General features: G+C 41.3%; 1 protein-coding gene and 1 long non-coding RNA gene across 4 annotated transcripts; both read left to right on the forward strand.

The window, feature by feature from the left end:
• The first annotated feature begins 6,997 nt into the window (after nucleotides 1–6,997).
• LOC132474557 (uncharacterized) lies at nucleotides 6,998–7,898 on the forward strand. The gene is made up of 2 exons (XR_009529677.1): nucleotides 6,998–7,108; nucleotides 7,756–7,898. It is a non-coding gene; the product is annotated as an uncharacterized LOC132474557 (long non-coding RNA).
• A 2,201-nt stretch (nucleotides 7,899–10,099) lies between these two features.
• nherf4a (NHERF family PDZ scaffold protein 4a) lies at nucleotides 10,100–20,693 on the forward strand. Of its 3 annotated transcripts, none has more exons than XM_060075054.1 (12): nucleotides 10,100–10,566; nucleotides 11,726–11,753; nucleotides 12,149–12,210; nucleotides 12,666–12,877; nucleotides 15,661–15,732; nucleotides 15,840–15,975; nucleotides 16,370–16,506; nucleotides 16,988–17,195; nucleotides 17,579–17,775; nucleotides 18,062–18,247; nucleotides 19,385–19,585; nucleotides 19,895–20,693. In XM_060075054.1, exons 1-12 carry the CDS (start codon nucleotides 10,548–10,550, stop codon nucleotides 19,922–19,924), a joined length of 1,488 nt encoding a protein of 495 aa, XP_059931037.1. In that variant the 5' UTR covers nucleotides 10,100–10,547; the 3' UTR covers nucleotides 19,925–20,693. The 3 variants fall into 3 exon arrangements, with proteins under 3 accessions (XP_059931037.1, XP_059931038.1, XP_059931036.1); XM_060075055.1 differs by having other exon boundaries at nucleotides 10,102–10,566; nucleotides 19,888–20,693; XM_060075053.1 differs by having other exon boundaries at nucleotides 10,104–10,566; nucleotides 19,915–20,693.
• The last annotated feature ends 266 nt before the right edge of the window (nucleotides 20,694–20,959 follow it).

Genomic DNA, 20,959 nt, shown 5'->3' on the forward strand with positions numbered 1-20,959 from the left:
CCTTCGTTCACTGTACTCTGCGTTTCTAGCAATGACAGCGGCAGGTAACCTAGGTATCAGTCCGCCGCTGCCGTAGGCTACGTACAGGAATATAAACACTGCTGCTGAGACCCCGTAATTCCCTCAAAATGCAATGCAATGCAAGGTTGGTTTTATTTCTAACATGATTATTCTATAAACAGACAGTTAGTCTGTCGTTTTACCTCGGGTGTACTGTGGAGTGGGTAAGACTGTTTTTAATAGCAGGCTAGCATTGCCCGTTGACGTGCGCTAGCCTAGCACGAGCGAACTCTGTAACTAGAAGGACTGTATGAAATGTGTTGAAAACTGTCTCCAGTGATATAGAATACCAATGCTCACTTGGGAATCAGGCCCTATGTCCAAAATTCCGAACTACCCCTTTAATTCAACAAAAAATGTTTTGATTAACCAAAATCTTAATTTGGTTAGTGTTATGTGCAATTTGATTCAAACATGCTTGTTCCCTGTTAATGAAATACTTAATCGTTCAAGTTGGATTGAAAATAAAACAAAAAACATGAATTGTGTGTGTGTGTGTGTGTGTGTGTGTGTGTGTGTGTAACAATGAATGATTGAACCATTCATTTGAAAACTACATACAAAATGTAGTTATTGTTGCCCATTTAACAGATTAGTCCGCAGCAGAACAGAAGTAGGTGTTAGTAGTGGTTCAAGTAAGAGTAAGCTTAACAATTGACAACAGGGTTATGTTAATGGTCATTCAAAGGCCAAATAAATGAAGCTATATCATGTTTATATATGTTATACATTGGTGAAGTCATGAATGATTAACTTAATAGTGAATCCTTGAATCCTAAGACTATAAACAGTAATAACTTAATCATTATTCAGGCCACTATTTAGTTAATAATAGTTCATTACCAAGTTATTAAGCAATAAAGTAAAGTAACAAATAATATTTTATTTGAGGGCGCCTTTCATGGCACTCAAGGACACCTTACAGGGCAGTGTTTAAAATTAAATAAAAACAATCATAAAAAACACAAGAACAAGATACATTGAAACAAAGTGGGGTGAAATGTATGGAAGCCCATTCCCGCCACAGGAAAAAAAAAAAACACCACAAACTATCTCATAATTATGAGATTAAAAGTCATAATAACGAGATTTAAAATCATAATTACGAGATTTAAAGTCATAATTACGAGATTTAAAGTAATAATTACGAGATATAAAGTCATAATTATGAGATTAAAAGTCATAATTACGAGATTTAAAGTCATAATTATGAGATTAAAAGTCATAATAACGAGATAAAAAAGTCATAATAATGAGATTTAAAGTCATAATTACGAGATATAAAGTCATGACAGTAGGCTGCATCTAGATGGTTTACATTAAGAGATCAGTGTCGTAAGGTCATGGAGTTGGATCACCACATTGAGCAATATTTCCAAAGACGATATACAAATGATGAAATTCTGGCAGTATTGGCTGAGGTGCATGGGGTAGTGCTGAGCAAGCGGACACTTGAAAGGATTCTGAGAGAGAAAAGATTGTGGCGCAGGAAGTGCAAGACAGATGTGGCCGAGGTGGCAGCTTTCATTGAAGCGCAAAGAAACGTCTGGGCAGTGTCATGGCTACCGTTGGATGTACCAAAAATGTTGGATAAATGGCATTATTACCGACAGGGAAACAGTACGTGTTCTCTTGCGGCTGTTGGACAGTGAGGGAGTTGACCTGAGATCAAGAAATAGACTACGGCGGAGAGTATATCACAGCCGGGGTCCCAATTACGTCTGGCACATTGACGGCTATGACAAACTTAAACCGTATGGGATCTGTAGGCCTATAAGTGGATGCATAGATGGTTTTTCTAGGAGACTCATCTGGCTGGAGGCATACAAAACTAATAATGATCCGAACGTGATTGCTGGTTATTTCATGGATGCTGTAGTGTACTAATAGCTCAAGGTTGCCCTGAACGATTACGGGTAGATTTAGGGACAGAAAATGTTCGTTTGGCCGAAATGCAAAGATTCATGCACTTTTCAGAGGGTCAACTTGAAATCGAACATGTCACATTTGGTCCAAGCACTGGCAACCAGCGCATTGAAAGATGGTGGCTGACATTACGCAGTCAGTGCCATGGTCAGTGCGCCCAGTTTTGGATGGACTTTTTCGATAAATTGAAATGGGATGGATACTTCGCTGACACCTTCCTGGACAAGTCATTGGTCCAGTTCTGTTTTCTTTCCACAATTCAGGTAAGTTTCACTATTCACTGCTTTATTTTTGTCTGTGGCTTATTCTTATTTGTATTATTTTATTTTTATTGTGTTAGATTTCATCTTATTTCTAAACTGTTCGGACAGACTCTGCGTTGTGTATTTTCAGTCGTAGTAGTAATTCTTGAAGTCGAAATCAAAGCAGCTTGACAGGTTGGATCAGAGGGTTGAATAGATGGTTTATTCCAGGAATACAGCGAGATACAGATTTAGGTTGAATAATCTATAGTGGACCCGGTGGTCGATGACTTGTTCCTTGGCTGTCGAACCCTCTTCTCGTCGAACCAAAGGGTTGGGGCGAGTATTATACAAAAAGGGGATACATGAATAACACGTGAACAGACGCACTCTCAGCCAGGGGCGGAGTGGGGCACTAATAGCCACCGGGAGAATCCTCCCCGGTCCGGCCCCACCCCCCTGCAACACCGTTTATTTATATATTTTTTCAGTAATATTTTTTTTTTTTGGTAAAAATGAATGATATAATTATAATTAAGAAATAATTATAATTAAGAAGCACTTCCTTACAAGACCAGTAACCATAGCAACGCCGGTAAACAAAAGCACTCCGGATGGCCGTAGTGCTCCCCGCACTACAGCCATCCGGAGGCGCAGAGCTTTTGGCCGTGATATTATCTATACAATTATATTATACTATTATATAATATAGAACGTTATAAGACGCTGTCACCTAGTGTGAGAGGAGAGTTGACGGAGTGACCTAGTTTCAAAGTTTATACCATTTATGCTCGGTAATACCGGTGTAACGTGTTGACACGACTAGACGACTACTACTACATGTTCCAAATCTGTTAACGTATTCTCCATCCATTAAAAGAGAAAGATCAGTTAAGTCATTAATTCGTCTGAAATATACCAGCCTGCACATACACATTTGACTAGCAGCTTGTGCTAGCTCCCGCCTAGCAATAACGTCAATGGTGGAGCTCTGGCTAATTCACCTGCACAACTCTTTAATGCCTGATTTCAGCACTTAGATGCATCCCCCTCCAGCATCCGCTTCTTCTTTATTCTGGCCTTTTCAGCCCCTCCTTTCTCTTTTCTCTTCTTGCCTTCCATGAGTGCCACAACAAGCAAAAGCAAGCAACCACGAACTTGCTCGCCTTCTCTGTCTGACGCGTCTTTAGGGCTATCCCCCTACATTTCCGAAAATGGACTTGACCTGCAAGCTGTTTATTGGATAAACGCATTTCCCAATCCCAGGAGTCTTTGCTCCATTACGTCAATTCAAGAACAAACATATTAAAGTAAACTGTAGTTCGTATTATTTATTCATGGCCATGAAAGTTCTGTAACGCCTGAATAATGAAGAATTAAATGAAGTAAAAAAAATATATATAAAAAAAAAAACCATGAATGAGACATAGAGAGTAAGCAAGTGGTATAAATATTGGTTGGATGTTCTTGAGACATATATTGTTTATTTCGGGGGTTTTCACGGCGTCTTGGCGGGGAATAAATTATGCTCAGGGCCGGCTTGCAGACGCCTCGCGGCCGCTCACAACTGTGGGCCGGTCCAACTGACTTCGCAGGCTGCTTCACAATTGTGGGCCGGTCCACCTGAACTCGCTGGCCGGCCGGCCGACCGGGAAATCTCCCGATCGTCCCGACGGCCACTCCGCCTCTGCTCTCAGCATTGATAAGGTATCTGGCCCTGGCTATGTCCCGGAGGACCAGGTCGGTTCAACCTTGTTGAAACATAACAATGGCAGAATGTTGGGGATAACTCCTTGTATCAGTATGAGAGGCCCTGGCCTGTTCCTAGACTAGAAATGTGAACAAAACAGAGACTCTTGATCATACTAAACGTAGTTTAAAGATCACCCAAAAAAATGAGAATTCAGTGTATCTACTGGTAAACCATTAACAATTAACTAAATCAATGAAAGAAAGCATAAAAGGCAATAGACAAGTAAATTCAAATCATACACAAGTAAACCAGGTGTAGGCCACTATAATAAAGAAAATAACAAACTCATTAGGTTACTCATGATTAAACCAAAACAAAAATTTAAAGAATCAAGAAAGTCGACTGTCCAGACACCTCCCTCTGCTTGGCACAACAACATCACAGACAATACTGCATGACTCCGTTGGTTTTGAGTAGCAGTTGCAACAGAGTTCTTTTCCAGTTGATGGCCACCGCAGGTGTGATGGGGGATGAGGATGAAAGTTTGTAGTAGGGCGTCAGGACAAACACAGACACAGTTCAGTTCAAGGACTCATCCCAAGGACTCAACAAGTGTCCGTGTCTCCTGGATCTCCCACTATTGATTTGGTTTTACCAAAAAAGTTAAATACAAGAACCACACATTGCTTTCTGTCTGTAGGAAAGTTTTTTCATGCAATTCATTGCATTTCATTTGTATTCACTTTGAGCCTTGTCTTATCAGGAAGAACTGGAGGAGGTCGCATTCACCTGGAATGAGCACAGGATGCGTCGAGTGCACAACTCACGAAGTCCTCATGGCCGTCCATCCATCATCCATGCAGTGCCTCAACTCTACGGGGCCACGGACTACCTGTATCGCCCAAGTCTGGAGAAGATCGAGGCATGCTTGGGGGAGTGTGTTTACAAAGACTTCCCATGTGATGAAGATGTGTTTCACATTTGTGTGGGGCTTATGAGCATGGCCTTGAATTAACTAACGACGTGTACAAGACAGTAGATCTGTATGTAAGACTTAGACAGCTAATTAACAATGAATTGCTACAGCCTTAAAAGCAGGGGTAGTTGTTTGTGCTAGATGAGCTGCAGTAGGCCTAATTCAGCATTAGGCCTACTGCAGCTCATTTAGCAAAACTTAACTTGTACCCATTTGTAACTAGAGTAGGCTTTAACTGGTTCTTTAACAATACAAGCCTAACAATATACTGTGTGTCTTAACCCCTTTTCTCCAATCGTTGTAGTGTCTTTAACATTAAATTGACATTTCTACTGCAAAAATTAATATATTTGATATAAACATTATACTTAATATATTATACTTAATCATGCGTCAGACTCATAATATTGATTATTGGGATATAACTAAACAGTTAGCCACAAGTTAATGAACCGTTTTATTATCTTCCTATAAAACAGCTTTAAAAAACAACATAAGTATTGCTGGGGATATATATAAACTGCTGATGGCAGCTGAAACGGCTAAACGATGTATTGGTGGTGATAACTTTAATACATTACATTAATACAATAGTTCATTATATAATTAAATATTCACACATTAAATATAATCCAGCATCTCAAAGTCTCTACATTAAATCACATTACATTATATAATTTCCTATTTACATATAATCCAGCATTTCAAAATCATTAAATTAAGTAATCTCGACATGAAGAGGCTGTTGATGGCATCTGAATCTGCTAAACTATGTATTGGTGGGGATGACTTCAAGACATAATACAACAGTACATTATATAATAACATATTTACATAATCCAACATATCAAAATATGTACATTAGATCTCATTACATTAATACATCAGTACATTATATAATTTCATATTTACATATTACATATTGCATTAAATCATCTTGACATGAGGAGGCTGCTGATGGCAGCTGAATCAACTAAACTATGTCCATTGCCCACACACCACTCTCCAATACTTTGTTCATTTCATGTCTGAAATCCGGGTAATTGTCATAATCAATTGGCAACTCCAAGTAGCATCCACATGTGTGGGCGATGGGCCGTCTCTGCATACCTTGCAAATTCGTGAAGCTCAAAGTAATGGTCTTACCAAGAAACAAATCAGAGCCAGTGCAAAACCGAAGGAATAGAGACAGGTGCTGTGTGTCAGATTCTCTAAGGTAAGTGCTAAAATGCTTTCCTATGTTCTTCTGCTGGTCGTTCATTCCTTCATCCAACACTAATCACCTTCCTCAGTGTTGGATGAAGATTTACATACGCTTCTGAAATGCCTTCCAAATCTGACCTAAAGGGTGCAAGCACCTTGCTCCACTGCTCTAGGACAAAGGCGGGTTCTTGAACCAGCTTTTGGTGGGCAAGCTCCTCCAAGAGCTGTTCAATATTATCAGCGGTTGGCATTCTTCGACAGCTGTGGAGATCCATTACTTCAATCAATTCTTCCTGATCCACACTTTCAAAATCTGAACGGCAGGATTCAAACACCAATCTCTCTGACTCTGTGACATATTTCAAGAAGCAGTCAACAAGACTACTCTCAAGTCAACAAGGGCAACTTTCTCCAAAATTACTGGGGCTATTATATAGGCAGGTACTTCTCTTTTTGCCAACCCATTGCTATTATTCTGCCAATGCTTTCCCACTGCTGCTTACCAAAATCATGGCGTAGAAAAGGCACCTTGAAAGCATTTCCTAAAGTGCATTGCTCATAAAAGTCCAGCCAAAATTCAGTTAGCACATCCCTTAACACGCCACCTTCATCAACTGCCATTTCCAAACTTCCATTGGGAAGAATTACTTGGATGAAAACATCATCTCGCATGACACTCGCGTCCAAAAAATGTGTGATTAGTTCTCTCAGGATCTGCCCACGGTGAACAACAATTATTCTCTTTGTTCTTTCACTCTGATCAATGATCTGATCAAACGTACGGCCCATGGGCCGTACGTTTGACACCCCTGTTTTACTATCAACATAAGGTGTACTTTGAAATTTGTCCCAGCCTTTATACCCAAGATACTATAGGGTCTAGCATATAACCGCGTTTTCTGATTACAGTTTAATGCATTTTTCACAATTTACCAGCCATCGTTTTGAAGGCTGAACAGACAAGAGTACTAAAGTGTGACGTCACGTTTCCATAGCAACCGCTTTTCGGTTTGTCGTGGCAATTTCTCTATCAGAGTTTGCGTCTAAGGCAGATGAGATATTTAGATGCAAAAAGCACACAATACTGTTGACAATTAGTGGTCATATATATTTGTAATAAAAGTACGAACAAAGATACATCACAACATGCATCAACAAACAACAAAACAGGCATACATTACAATAATCTGAGGCCTCAGATGGGAGCTTCTCTTTGCGTGTTACTTCATACTCAAGGTACGCTGGGGAGAAGTCCGCTGAGAAGCTAAAGTCAGGAGCTTTTATACACTTAGATCGGATCCTTGAGGGCAGTTGGCCTCCAATAAACCAAAAGCCTTTGTTAACCAGATGTTAATCTATTGATTGAAGTTTCTTCAGAGGTTAAGAAGGTGGTTGAGGCTGTTCCTTATCACCCTTTGCTTCTCTACACTCCCCAGGGGGTCAAGTAAAACAGGCCCAAACCAAACTACATACAACACGGAAACGGAATGTGAAACCAGATTACATCACATGAAACACTAAGAATTACATTTTAGAAGACCCTGCAGAATAGCAAGATTCCAAGAATGGAATGTGAAACCAGATTACATCACACGAAACACTAAGATTTACATTTTAGAAGAACCTGAACGTAACATGTAGATTTTCCATCACAGGTTCTACACAAACCAAATTAACAAGGGGAAATCCTATGCCACACAAAACTTTTATAGAAAAGGAACGATTTTTTTGCGAATTGATTTGCGAGTTTGCTTTACCAATGATGTAAGTAATATTGAGAATAGATTGTCTTCATATATATATAAAAAAACTAACCTAAACTAACGTTTACGAACTTTTCCTTTTGAAACCCCAGGGGAACGCCTCGACATGTTTCGATTGGTAGTGATTTTCACCTCTTGAAATTGATTTATTTTCATTTTGAAAGAAACAACGCCATCTCTCGTTCGGTTGTTTAGAACTGAGAATCCGGTTGCCAGGACAACGTGACGTTTTGACTTTAGTACTCTACGCTGCGTTCGAAATTGTTCCCTATCACTCAGTCACTATTGCCTATATAGTGTTCATGACATAGTGCACTACATAGGGAACGAACAAACGAGAATTCGGACACTACGCTGAACATTTCCAAACATCATTTGCGTCAGTAAATGCGCCGGGTATTTATGTGACGCAGACAGATGCGCCGACATCATGTAAACAAACGGGCACTCATGAAGAAAGCTGGAGGTTGTATTGATGTTGAATGTTACATTTCCTTGATCAAGGTAGTTTTTATTAATTTTGAATGTTAAATTTTCTACGTTAAAGCAGGTGTCCATATATATGGGGTTAGCCTCATTGAACTAGTTTAAAAAGAGAAAACATTTTGACTAAAAGTAATGACTAAAAGTTGACTACAATTTAAGGACTTTTTGTCGACTAAAACTACAGAGGAAAACAATGACTAAAATGTGACTAAATCGAATAAGCATCTTCTTCTAAAGACTAAAGCCACGAACACACCAAACGCGTAACCCGCGTAAGATTTACGCGCGTAACGCAGCTAAAATGTTGCTTGACCATTTTGTGTCAAAAATTGTCCTACGTACGCAGCTACGCGCCTGTGGCTGCGCTGGATTTAGGAGTCAGAGGAAGGAAACCCAAACGCCGCCGTGTTTGGGTGCATGATAGAGCTTGGATCGGGTTGGATTAAATAATCTCAGATATAAATAACAATAATCAGGTTAAATAACTTCACATGGTGTGTCTGGTGTGTTTCCAGCATTCGTAGTGTTGATCAGCAGAGATATAGTCCGCCAAGACGTTGAGGTTGCATAGCAACCAGAGACGCTGTCCATGCAAGTGAATGGAGCGTTCCCTCTTCGTCATAACTATCAAACCAAACATCCTTCACATTCACAGAGCGAACATTATGAAAGTAAAATGCACATTTCTCGCTAAAAATGTTTACATAAACGCATTTAATGGCGTAACTATGTTACTATTTCCACCCAGAATAAAGGAAGATGTCGGCCGTATGCTTCTGTGCAAGCGTCACTACTCTCTGCCAGTGACGTCGGGTCAAGCTCCACGCTGATCACGTGATGCTTAGCTGCTATCGCGGCTAAGCATCACGCGTAGGAGCGTAGGTGCGTTAGGTGCGTATATACGCAGCTCATACGCGGCTAAAATGTTGCTTTAGCGCATGTAACGCATCTACGCAGCTCATACGCGCGTAAAACAATGGTTCCCTATGGAAAAATTGCCGATTTTATACGCGTCTTACGCGAGTAACGCGGTTGGTGTGGCCGTACCTTAAGACAAAATCTAAAATAGCTGACAAAATTAACACGGTGCTAATACTAGAACTATCTAACATAGCTGCAGCAGAGTGCTTTTTCAAAGGAAACATAAATCAGATGAAAAGACGCTGAATTACTGAATATAGGCTTAAAAGAGCATCTCTAGAAATTCGGTTACGTTGCTGTTTCGCCTTGCGAATAGGAAGATGACCAAGAGAAGTGATGACTTGCAGGTTCATCAGCCTCAGGTCCGAAATGATGGCGCAGACTGGTAGCCTAGTAGCGCGTGCCGCTCTGTCGTGCCGATTTCGAACTTGAAGGAAGTGAGGTCAGGGGGCAGGCTAACCGTCGAAAATCTCGTAATTATGACTTTAAATGTCATTATTATGAATTTTTTATCTTGTTATTATGACTTTTAATCTCATAATTATGACTTTAAATCTCGTAATTAAGACATTTAATCTCATAATTATGACTTTATATCTCGTAATTATGACTTTATATCTCGTAATTATGACTTTAAATCTCGTAATTATGACTTTAAATCTCGTAATTATGACTTTAAATCTCGTTATTATGACTTTTAATCTCATAATTATTTTTTTTTCCTGTGGCGGGAATGGGCTTCCATAGAAATGGGTGGGAGACAATGAATTAGATTGAAAATGTCAAGTTTAAAAATATGTGTTTTTAGACGGGACTTAAAAGTTTAATTAAGTTTTATTGTTTAACCTAACCAATTATTGGTTGGTGTGTCAGCCTCTACTCTAAAAGCATTAGAGTATTCCTAATGCTGTTCCATTGTACATAACAGTCCATCTGCAGTGAGTAGAAAGGCTTTTTACACTTTTTCTTTGCTTGACTTTTTCGAATCTACAAGCACAATTAGCTGGTTTCTGCAAACTCCTCCTACAGCAACAAAGATGACAAAGGCTCAGAGTTGACACTGTGCCTGCCTGCTCCGCCACACTAAACTAGATTAAACATTAAGCTGGGGGGTGGGCCTAAGGAGAGCACAGGGCCAAATTCTCACCTGTTGACGGCAGTCAGGTCTTTCTCTCTTTTATGTCCCTTCTTCACTGTGTACCTTGCACCTTCACACCGCCATAGCCTGTATAGCCCAGCCAGTGTGTGTGTTTGGAGCTAGAACACCAACACACAACATGAAGTACAGCAACACAGGTCAGTTCTGCTCTCTTTTCACCACCACTATTTACAGCTGACACATCTATGCACACAATACTACTGGTTTATTCTAAGTTGTATCTGCATGCAGAAGTAAAGATATGCAATGGGCTACTGAAGCAGCTAAATATGGTGTGATGGCGCAGAGTGGAGAGTGTATTGCTTGTATTGTTGTTGTTCTGTTTTGGTGGGGGGGGGGTGAGGGGTATGGGTTGGAGGGAAAGGGAGTCTTTGCCATTGGTATATGCTTGTCTTGGAAATCTTCCGAAAGCTTTTAGTGAGCGCTGTTGTCGTGTATATAAAGCCCATGTGTGGTGGTAGCAAGGTGTAAACACAGCCCTGGGTTTTCCAGAGCGCCTCTCTTTCAGTATATCCAACACTCGGCTAGTGTTGTTATGTTTCACAAGTCAGCCGTGGGAAGCCTTAGAAGGTGACTCCAGCCACAACTATCTGCAGATATTCATAACACGGTTATACAGCCATGATTCACTGCCAACCATCCTTTCTAGTCTGATACAGGAACTCACCCTTTACATGGGAGCAAGCTGAACGGCAGCATGAATGAATCATAAACCCCCGTCTTTCCCAGACTGTCTTCTAGATGTGTGTGTCAGGACAGAAGGGTGAATGAGTAAACTCATCTGGGAGATGGATCGACCTTCACTCCGACTCCCTGTTACAGAACACATTCCTTTGATGAGGAAGTGTGGGAGTTTAGGCAAAAGCGAAAGCAGTGAAATGCTGAAATGTGTGCAACATTGACAAACGCTCAGACGTGCAGGCAGCTGTACGGTTGACTTATGTGCAGTCGTTTATTCGGGTGACACTACCTTAGTAAGAGTATCATTCTGGATATGGTGCATCATATGCGTCGGGTTTAAATAAATGCAGTTAGCACCTGTTTTTGTGTTGTGATGCAAATTACCACGTGGGTGTTTCGCCTCAAGTTATGCAGTGCTGTTGAAGGACGTTTTAATGAAGAGATTAGTTTGGAAAGAGAGGTTTATTGTTTTTTCCAGCTCAGTTGTTTGTGGGGTATAGAGAGACTTTGTTCATTGATTTAACCTCAGGTAAAATACAGTAAGTGTCTGATCTTCTTGAGTGGGATCTTAGGATCTTAAGGATCTTAATGTGAAACATTTCTTCTCTCCCCCAGGTATTGAGGATGCGATGGAATATCCACGGTGAGTCCTACCTTCATCAACAACGATATAGCTCTTCATCATCATCATGGTCAACAACTCTTATTTTACCAAGAAATCTGAGAAAGAAAAAAACGTTATTAATAATGCATTTATAATATTGGCCTAGCTCGATGCACAGACCTCATGTGGGAACGGGGATTGTGATAAAAATAAATATATATGTATATATATTCAAATGGACAAGTCAGACTGACGAACAACAAACAAACCATATGACAGGCAAGTCATAGCAAAGTAGGCAGCACAGTCTACAGTGGTACAAATCAATGCTTTTATTAGATATTCTTGGAATTATTCAATCTAATCTTTTCAACGCTTTCATTTCACACTAATGTTCAAATTCAAAAAGAGATTTGTATCGTTCTCTTTCAAAGGTTTACCTTCAACCCAAAGGAAGGGATCGACAACCCGGCCCTGGTAATCTCTGACGACCCGGGTAAGGTCTAGAGGCCTAAGGTCCGCTGCCAACGCGTCATGCACGGTTCTTATCATAGGAAAATAATATTGGTCTCATTTATAAGACTTGGCTTTGGCATGAATCCCAACAAACCACATTTCAGGATACGGGGAACACAATTAATTCAAATTCCATACATTGGAATTCGATTGAAAGAGCGGGAAATAAATTATTGTCAGGAGAAGAAATTATTTGTAGTTAGAGGAAATACATGATCATAATAGTCATAATAACATCTGTACCAATTTAACACTACTGTAGTCTAGTTCAAAAAGGTATTCTAAAACATAACAGAACCTATTGAACTCAAGATGATAAAGTACAACGTTCCTTACCTGATCTAAATAGATATTGTTGTATTAACAATTGATTGTTCAGTATTGAACAGAACCACTGAAGGTCATACTCTTCCCTCTGTCCCCTCCTCCTCCCAGACCCCAACCCGTGCCCGGTGCCCCGGCTGTGCCAGCTGAAGCGTGCCGAGGGCCAGGGCTTTGGCTTCGTGCTCCGGGGGGTGCAGGGGAAGCGTGGGCACGTGATCAGGGAGGTAGAGCCCCACAGCCCGGCAGAGGTGGGGGGCCTCAGGGACGGCCAAAGGGTGCTGGAGGTCAACCAGGAATATGTGGATAACATGGAGTTCCCTGAGGTAGTTAGCCTTGTTCTGTCTCAGCCTCATCTCTCTGACACTATGGTAGTACGAGGGCTTCATTGGGTTCAGAACCACCACTTTTGCCCCATTTCCACTGCAGGGTGCGGAACGGATCGGATCGCAAAGGTGCGGTAGGGAGGGGGCGGTATAGCCCAGCTCAGTTCCGAGGTCGCGTTTCCACTGCCGACAGTACCCTTGGTGGTAGCCCGGATGTCGATCGCCGCGGCAGCTACGTAAACATCGTAAACAACGTCTTCCTCCGCAAGAATGCAGACGAACGTCTCCACCTCCTTGTTCGCCCAAGCAAGCTTTTTACGCGACATGTTAATTGTAAAGAATAATACCTCGAGGCTACTGTTTGTTTGTTTTTATCCCCGCGTCACCCGGAAGTGACGATTCTGTCGACCAATCAACGGAGGGGGGGTGTAGCTAGAATTCCAGGGTACCCTTTCAGGCGTCTGGTCTCGTTTTGGGTACCGCAACGGAGGAGTCCCTAGAATGGGGTCGGAACGGGTACGGCAAAGTCCGGGTCACGCCCACTTTTGGCGGTGGAAACGCGATCCGACCCGCACCTTTGCGATCCGATCCGCTCCGCACCCTGCAGTGGAAATGCGCCATTAGTCAGGAAGTGGTCTTGATTGACCACCAATCACAGACCCTATGTCGGGAAAAGTTCTTAGATGAACAACATTAACAATATGTTTGCAAGTAATAACAATAATAGCAATTACTCAGTGGTGTTCATTAACCCTGATTCCCCTGGAGATTTAATTTTTTAATAGATTTGATTTAACAATTAAATAGATTTGATTTGCGGTATTCCCGCTTGCATTTTGGAGATGGCCACTTTTACCTACTATTCGTTCAGAATAGGGCCTGGACAAGCTTAGACTGCATACAGACCTACTTTATGGCCATTCCCAGTGTCTCGTACGGTGTGGAATGAGAGCTCGTGAAGGCACTATTGCGCAAGTACGCCTGCGTGCTTGCGCAATAGCATACTGCCCGAGAATGCAGTATCGCTATCAAATCGGTCCCTGGGAAAAGTAACGTTAATGAAATAGTGAAATAGCGGTAATATTTCCACATTAATTGATAAAATAACAGGGGATGGGAAGGCGAAGGGGGGATGGCTGTTTCAGAAGGGGGATTTTGATCATTTTAATTCCAAAGGGGGAGGCCATCCCCCCTCAACTCGAGTGCTGGCCATTCCACCAGCCATTGCTATTTGACCCATTGTTGTTATTCTGATATTGAGACAAATCATGATCACTGTCCTATATCATCCAATTTTTGAGTGTCAATGTCTACAAATGCAGTTAGAAGTAAGGGACAGTCGCTTCATTTTGTTTATATGCTACAGGCCGAAAGACTAAATGAATATGTAACTTACTTGCTCCTTTTAATAACATTGCTTGGGGAGTCCAATTCCTCCACTGAAAAGGGTGGAAAGTGCTTACAACTCTCTGCTAGTTAGTGATCTATCTATCCTCTACATGTTGTTGTGTTGCGCGATTGCTGTTGAAGGAGGTAGCCTATTTGATTGATTCGCTGAAATTGTCTAATCATGTGATGACAAAAAAGAAAAGCGATACCATTGGCCTGGGGCGCACACTGGTGTGGACGAGTTTTCTTGCGCCAATGAAAAGTTGTCTCTGCTTGATAGACAGCAAAAATTTAGCGAGCATACATCGACTTCAACGTGGCCGGCGCCCCTGACTTGGAGGAGGGCTTTATTTCGAATGACCAAAAACTAGCCTAGCCCAAATCATTGACGTTCAGACGAATTTAAATGGTTGCTGGCAGTGACAAGTATCACAAAATTAAACAAGGATAAACGCTATATATTTTTGTTGATTTATTTCGTATTGATAATAGCTGATTGATAGTTGGCAGATATATTCAAGTGAATATTTCACGGAGGGGCGGCGCCCTAGCGCCCTCTATTGACCCACCGCCACTGGTGACAATGCTGACAGCCAACGAGAGTCTGGTCGAGTCTCTTCAGGACTCTGCACGGCTTAACATAGTCGCATGGTGACGTTGCTCTAGATATCAGAGGTTCTGGACGGGTCACACTGTGACGTAGTGCTCTAGATATCAGAGGTTCTGGACGGGTCACATGGTAACATTTTGCTCTAGGTATCAGACATTCAGGACAGGTCCCATGAGGATGTGGTGTAAATGAAAGGAAGAGGCTGAGACGATGATGGTGCCAGTGGTACCAGTGTGATGTTCTAGTAACCTGTACCTGCTCTAGGTCAGCCTCGCCGGCCTGACAATAAGGCGTCAGACAGTGGTACCAGTGTGATGTAGTAACCAGTAACTCCCGCTCTAGTTCAGCCTGGTCACTGCCACTAAGGCGCCAGACAGTGATACCAGTGCTTTTTGTAAGGCCTTTCATTCGCGATGATTTGCGAGTCACATGATTTCATTAACATGATGAAATGAGTGGTTCCATCCCTCACTCCATAATAGCCTACAGTGCCTCATACTGTGTCTGGAATGCACCAACAGCTGTTTTTTGGGGATTCAGAGATTAAAAATGGAAGTGGATCTAGTTTAGTTCATGTTCAATGTTACATTGCAGGTCAGGTTAACCACAACCACCTATGCAGTGTTTAAAGATGGGTAGAACAGGACTATATTGTGATTAGCTTAAATGTTAAGTGAGGGGCCAAAAATATATGATATAATAAATTAATAATAACATAATAATAAATTATATTAAAGAGCAACTTTTCCCTTTCTTTTGTGTATGCGTATGTGTGCGTGTGTAGCTTTTGAGGAAGATCCAGCGCTGTGGCCTCCAGGTCTTTCTCTTGGTGCTGAGAGAAGAGGAATACGAGCAGGTAATGCAGATGACACCTCTAGGCCATTTGCCGTGTACATAAGTCGTCCGTATGCATACAGTATTCACACACTGATGGTATGTTGACGCTATAGGGTATTTTTGCAGGCTGTGTCTTGGTGTCTGGACCTGCAGGAGGTGGCAAGGTCTAACAGGGGCGACAACCATGACCACAAAGCCAGACTCTGCCACGTCACCCGGAACCCAGTGCAGGGCCTGGGCATCACCATCCGCCATGTGCAAGGTAGCGCATAAACATGCATTCACCCAGGTCATCCCTTGTTCAGCTATGACACCTCCATCCCAAGACATTCACATTTCTGTCTTTAAAAGGGCATTGAATTGCCAGTTATTCTTCAGTCATTTGTAGCAGAGGTCAGTCCAATATGATATGAGTACATTGTATTTTTTGTCTTTACTTAAAAGTCTAAAACCAATTTTGTAGTTAATAAATTGTGGATAAGAAATAAGTATAATCCATAAAGACGTTTAAATGCAGAGGGGAACCATGTAAGCCAGGTTTTGGAAACTTCCCCTACGTAGAAACCTCTATAAAACCTATCTCTGAAACAATATCCGCATCCAATTTTTCTATGTCTAGACTAGAGGGTGAAGGTAACCTATTGTATTTTATCCAGGTCAGAAGGGCATGTACTACCTGAGCACATTAACAGCCGGTCCTGCAGAGAGAGCCGGCGTCCGCAACGGAGACAAACTGATCTGGGTCAACGGCGTCACAGTCGCAAACCTCACATTCTCAGCACTCAACAAAATAGTATGTATCTACCGTTCTCATCACATACACACACACACACACACACACACACACACACACACACACACACACACACACACACACACACACACACACACACACACACACACACACACACACACACACACACACACACACAAAGATATAATGTCCTGCCCCTGTTGGTTACTGTTGCTGTGCCATATACAACCGGCAAGTCAATATGGCCTTTTCAACGATATAACTGATGGATATTCCAAATGAAATAATACAAATAGCAATTTCTGGAAGGGTCAATTCGTATGAACAAATATCTGCTCCTTAATTATCTGTGTCTGTATTTGGTTTAATGTGTTGGATGGATATCTACTAAATTGTAAATTTTAATAAAACAGAAGCCTGTAATGTAGACACTTAAAGCACTTAAAGATGTTAACATAACATGACCGTGAATATTTTTGGAATCCCCCATGACTCTCTGTGGTTCCTCCCTCTATCTCAGTTTAAGAGGAGTAGCATCCATGTGACCTTGCTGGTCATAGACAGAGAGAGTGAGTCTGTCTGCATCAAGCGGCGGATCCCTGTGGTGGCAGACTTGGCAGAGTGCCTCAGCCTGGCCCACAGGCCCAAGACCATGCACCTGGTCCAGGGGCCGGATGGATATGGGTTCCTGCTGCGACAGGAGAAGCTGAGAGTCTCGGGACGCATTGGTATACCAGAGAGTGGTGGCCTGTGCCTTTCCTACTCTACTCACCACCAATTGAACATTTTAGATTTTCACCATGGAACAAATCAACTTTATTGTGTTCATATCTTAATCTTACAGGGACTTTGCTTAAAGAAGAGCCTTCAGAATTGCCTAGTGCCTACCATACTTTAGTTGATACGTTTGCTTGCAATTATTGACGACGTTAAAATAACTATTTTGCGTGGTTGCAATTGTTTCAAATGGCTGGAATCGTAAAAAATATTGTCATGTAATACAATATGCTTAACAATAAAAACTCTACACAGAAAAAATAAGCAAAAAGAAGAATAAAGAAAAAGGGAAAATAAACAGGGTATTTCCCCTCCATCCTGCCTTGTGCCCCAGTGCACCTGCTGCGAGAGGTGGAGGCGGGGAGCCCGGCGGAGCAGGTGGGCGTGGAGGACGGGGACCTGGTGCTAGCCATCAACGGGGAGGCCGTGGAGACCGCGGCGCATGAGCTCATCGTCCACAAGATCCGGGAGAGCGGTCAGAGTGTCAGCCTCACCACCATCACCTTAAAGGGGCGGGACTACTATCGCCAGGTGAGATCAGAGGAGTGACCTGCTGCTTGTGACTATGAGGTCATTAAGATGTGATCAACAAAGCAAAAGTATGTGGTACAGAAACTACCCGCCATCCTAAGGTCTTCCATTATAGGCTACTATTCCCCCAATCCAATATATTCAACTGGGGCATTTTCTCATTTGTTGGAAAGTTATTGATTTGTCTCCTTTTTATTGGGAAAACGTGATGAATGCACCTGCACCTAGGCCAACTAGTTTATGTCTATTAAAATACGATGTGGTCATACTCTTTCCATCATGACAGTTGGACCTATCCCCCCTGCTGTTCTATGATGAGGACATAAAAGAGGCCCAGAACGGACCTGACGACAGGGGCAACCTCCTCTACCCCACGGGCCCCAGGCTGTGTGTTCTGGACAGAGAGGCCGTCGGATTCGGGTTCAACCTGTGTTGTGCCCCGGACTTTAAGCCGGGGACTTTTATTGGCCAGGTATTCAACGTTTGGTTTTTACAATGCTGCTCTCAAACATTAGTGCCTGTCCTGACTTCACTCTACCGGTCTGTTAAGAGGTGGAGTAGCATTGGTTAAAAATAGCACTGTGCTAATTTAGTTTCAATACGGCTGGCCAATGTGGGCTCAGTGTTATCGTAAAACCATAAAAAGTGGTAAAATAACCTACATCATATTATATTGTACCACATTCAATTGTAATTGAAGGAAACGGTTTTGTGTCATAATCCATGGTATATTATCCATTCAGTCAGTTTGTTTTTAATTCAGAAAATTAACAATTTAACACAGGACACAGACAAGGCAAGGTTCCATTGCCTAACAAAATCAAAATACATAAATATTTAAATAAATGTAATTAGATGGAAATAATGAATTATTACGGTGCAACATGTTAGTTTGGCCGAAATAGTCCTCCACACTTATAGGGGCAGCAAGTATTCTAACCAGTTTGAACACGAATCAACAAAAACAAATAATAGCTCATTAACACGGTCAGTACATAACAGTCTAGAAATGTTGCATTGAGTTCAGCATCAAACCTAGTTATTTTATTCATCAAGAGCTTACTCAAGCAATCGTAAGCAATGCCAATGTTAAGTCTTAATTTCCAATGTTCTATTTCTATCAATAATTTTCTTAGATATTATGGACAAAAGGTTAGGATCAGACCTCTGGGAAGCTACTCTCATCCTCTCAAGTTTCACTGAGGGCAGACTGGACGCTGCATTGGCAGTGACATCTCGAGGATTAAAGTTGAATTACAAGACGATGCGTCTGGTGCTAGCGGGGCCAGCTGCTAACTTATATATATCTCTGCAACACACGTCTTTGACGTACCATGAAAATGTTATTTCTTCAAATCTGTTAATATTATAGTTCATTTTTGGATGTTTTAAACTTCTAATGTTAGTTTAAATGATCGATTATACCATTAAATCTAAATAGAAATACAAGAAAATTCTCAACAGAAAATAACAAACAGAAAAAAGACTCAAACGTATACAATAAATAACACAACGACCCATTTTGTGTCTCATGCCAAATCACTCATTCAATACCATTGGCTTCACCTTAATATCCTGAGTTCCTGTCCTGCTTCCTTGTGATACCCAGGTGGCATCGGGGGGCTCTGGCCAGAGGGCTGGTCTTCTGCGGGGTGACGCCATTGTGGAGGTGGATGGGCAGAATGTGGAGGACAGGTCTTTGGAGGAGGTGGGGGCATTGGTCAAAGCTGGCTTGACAACCCTCAAGCTCCTGGTGAGGGAGAGGACGGAAGGTGAACACCTCGGGAGGAACGGACCCCAAGAGACAAAGGTTGGGCATATGTACACACACCCACACATAAACACGAAAAGAATATGCCTTGGCCAAGGGGTTCTCCTTGTGGGCCCTGTTGAAAGCATTGCAGATTCCTGACACTGCAGTGTTACAGTTGTCCTTGCTTCCTCTCTTTACGTCTGGCCTCTAAAAGTCAGATGAAATCACTTTTCCTGCATGCTACTACACATCTATTGTGGGAAGATATATTTTCTGTATTTATTTTTTCTGTCTGAAATGGATAAAGTGAAAAAATGCTGTTTTAGGTTTTTACATGAATCTGTATGTGTATTTTACAGACTACAGTTTCATCTTCTGCATTGTAGGTTTCCGTGAAGGCAACCGATGCTTTTTTGTGAGGAAAACATGACGTGACCCCGACGATCATCCAATCCAACAGCACATAGACACATTGAAAACCTACAGACTTTCTGTCTTTTGAAAATTATATTTATATGTGATGCTAATGATGGTGATTTGAGGTCATGATCAGACTCAGAGGGATTGTGCAAATGATTTAAATATGTATGGGTTAGAATTTTTAGGACAGATTTTTTTTTACGTTTTTTTTCTATAAAACAGGATATATACATTTCATGTTGTATTATTGTATATAATAATATTATTTCATTAAATTATTACTATCAAATGTAGCAGAGGCAAACTTAGCCTTGAACCAAACAAAAAAATTGCCAAAACTTAACTCACAAACCTACCTATTTCCATTTATATAGTCGCTTCCTTATGACCTAAACCTAAAGTTGAGGTTGAAACTTCTAAGAAACTTAAACTTTAGGCATGAGAAACTTCTTATATTGTGCGACACACTTAAAATGTGAAAGAGGCTTTCGTCTGCCATCCAAGCTGGCTGTGATGTCATTGTGTCATTTGTTTTCTTTGTATTTTACATGTTTTTGTAATAGATTGTGGTCCATGTATGTAGTTGATTGTTAAAAACTGTAATTGTATGTGTATTCTGGACTGAAACCATTTTTATATCCAGTATTATAATGTCTACACTCTAGCTTCTCATTATTATAAGGCACACTCTTTATAATGTCGTTGTGCAATGCAAATTAAAGATTATTTTCATGAGAAAAACGTATTTTATTTCTCAGTGTTTTCATTTGTTTATTCCCAAAATGTTTAACATCTGCAAAATGCATTTATTTCCATTCTCCCGACACTTGCTCTGAATCTTTGCCTCATGACAGAAGTGTTATTTAGATAGCATTTCCCTTGAGAAAATATGGGACATATATTTAACTAATCTTATCTAATAGTAAGGGTTATAGGGAATAATCGATGTGTTGAATATAATATCTGAGTGAATAGAAGCAGTCCCTTCCTAAGAACGGACAAAAATATTTC

The sequence above is a fragment of the Gadus macrocephalus genome, chromosome 16 (genome assembly GCF_031168955.1).
Source record: "Gadus macrocephalus chromosome 16, ASM3116895v1".
In the NCBI taxonomy this organism is placed as follows: Eukaryota; Metazoa; Chordata; class Actinopteri; order Gadiformes; family Gadidae; genus Gadus; species Gadus macrocephalus.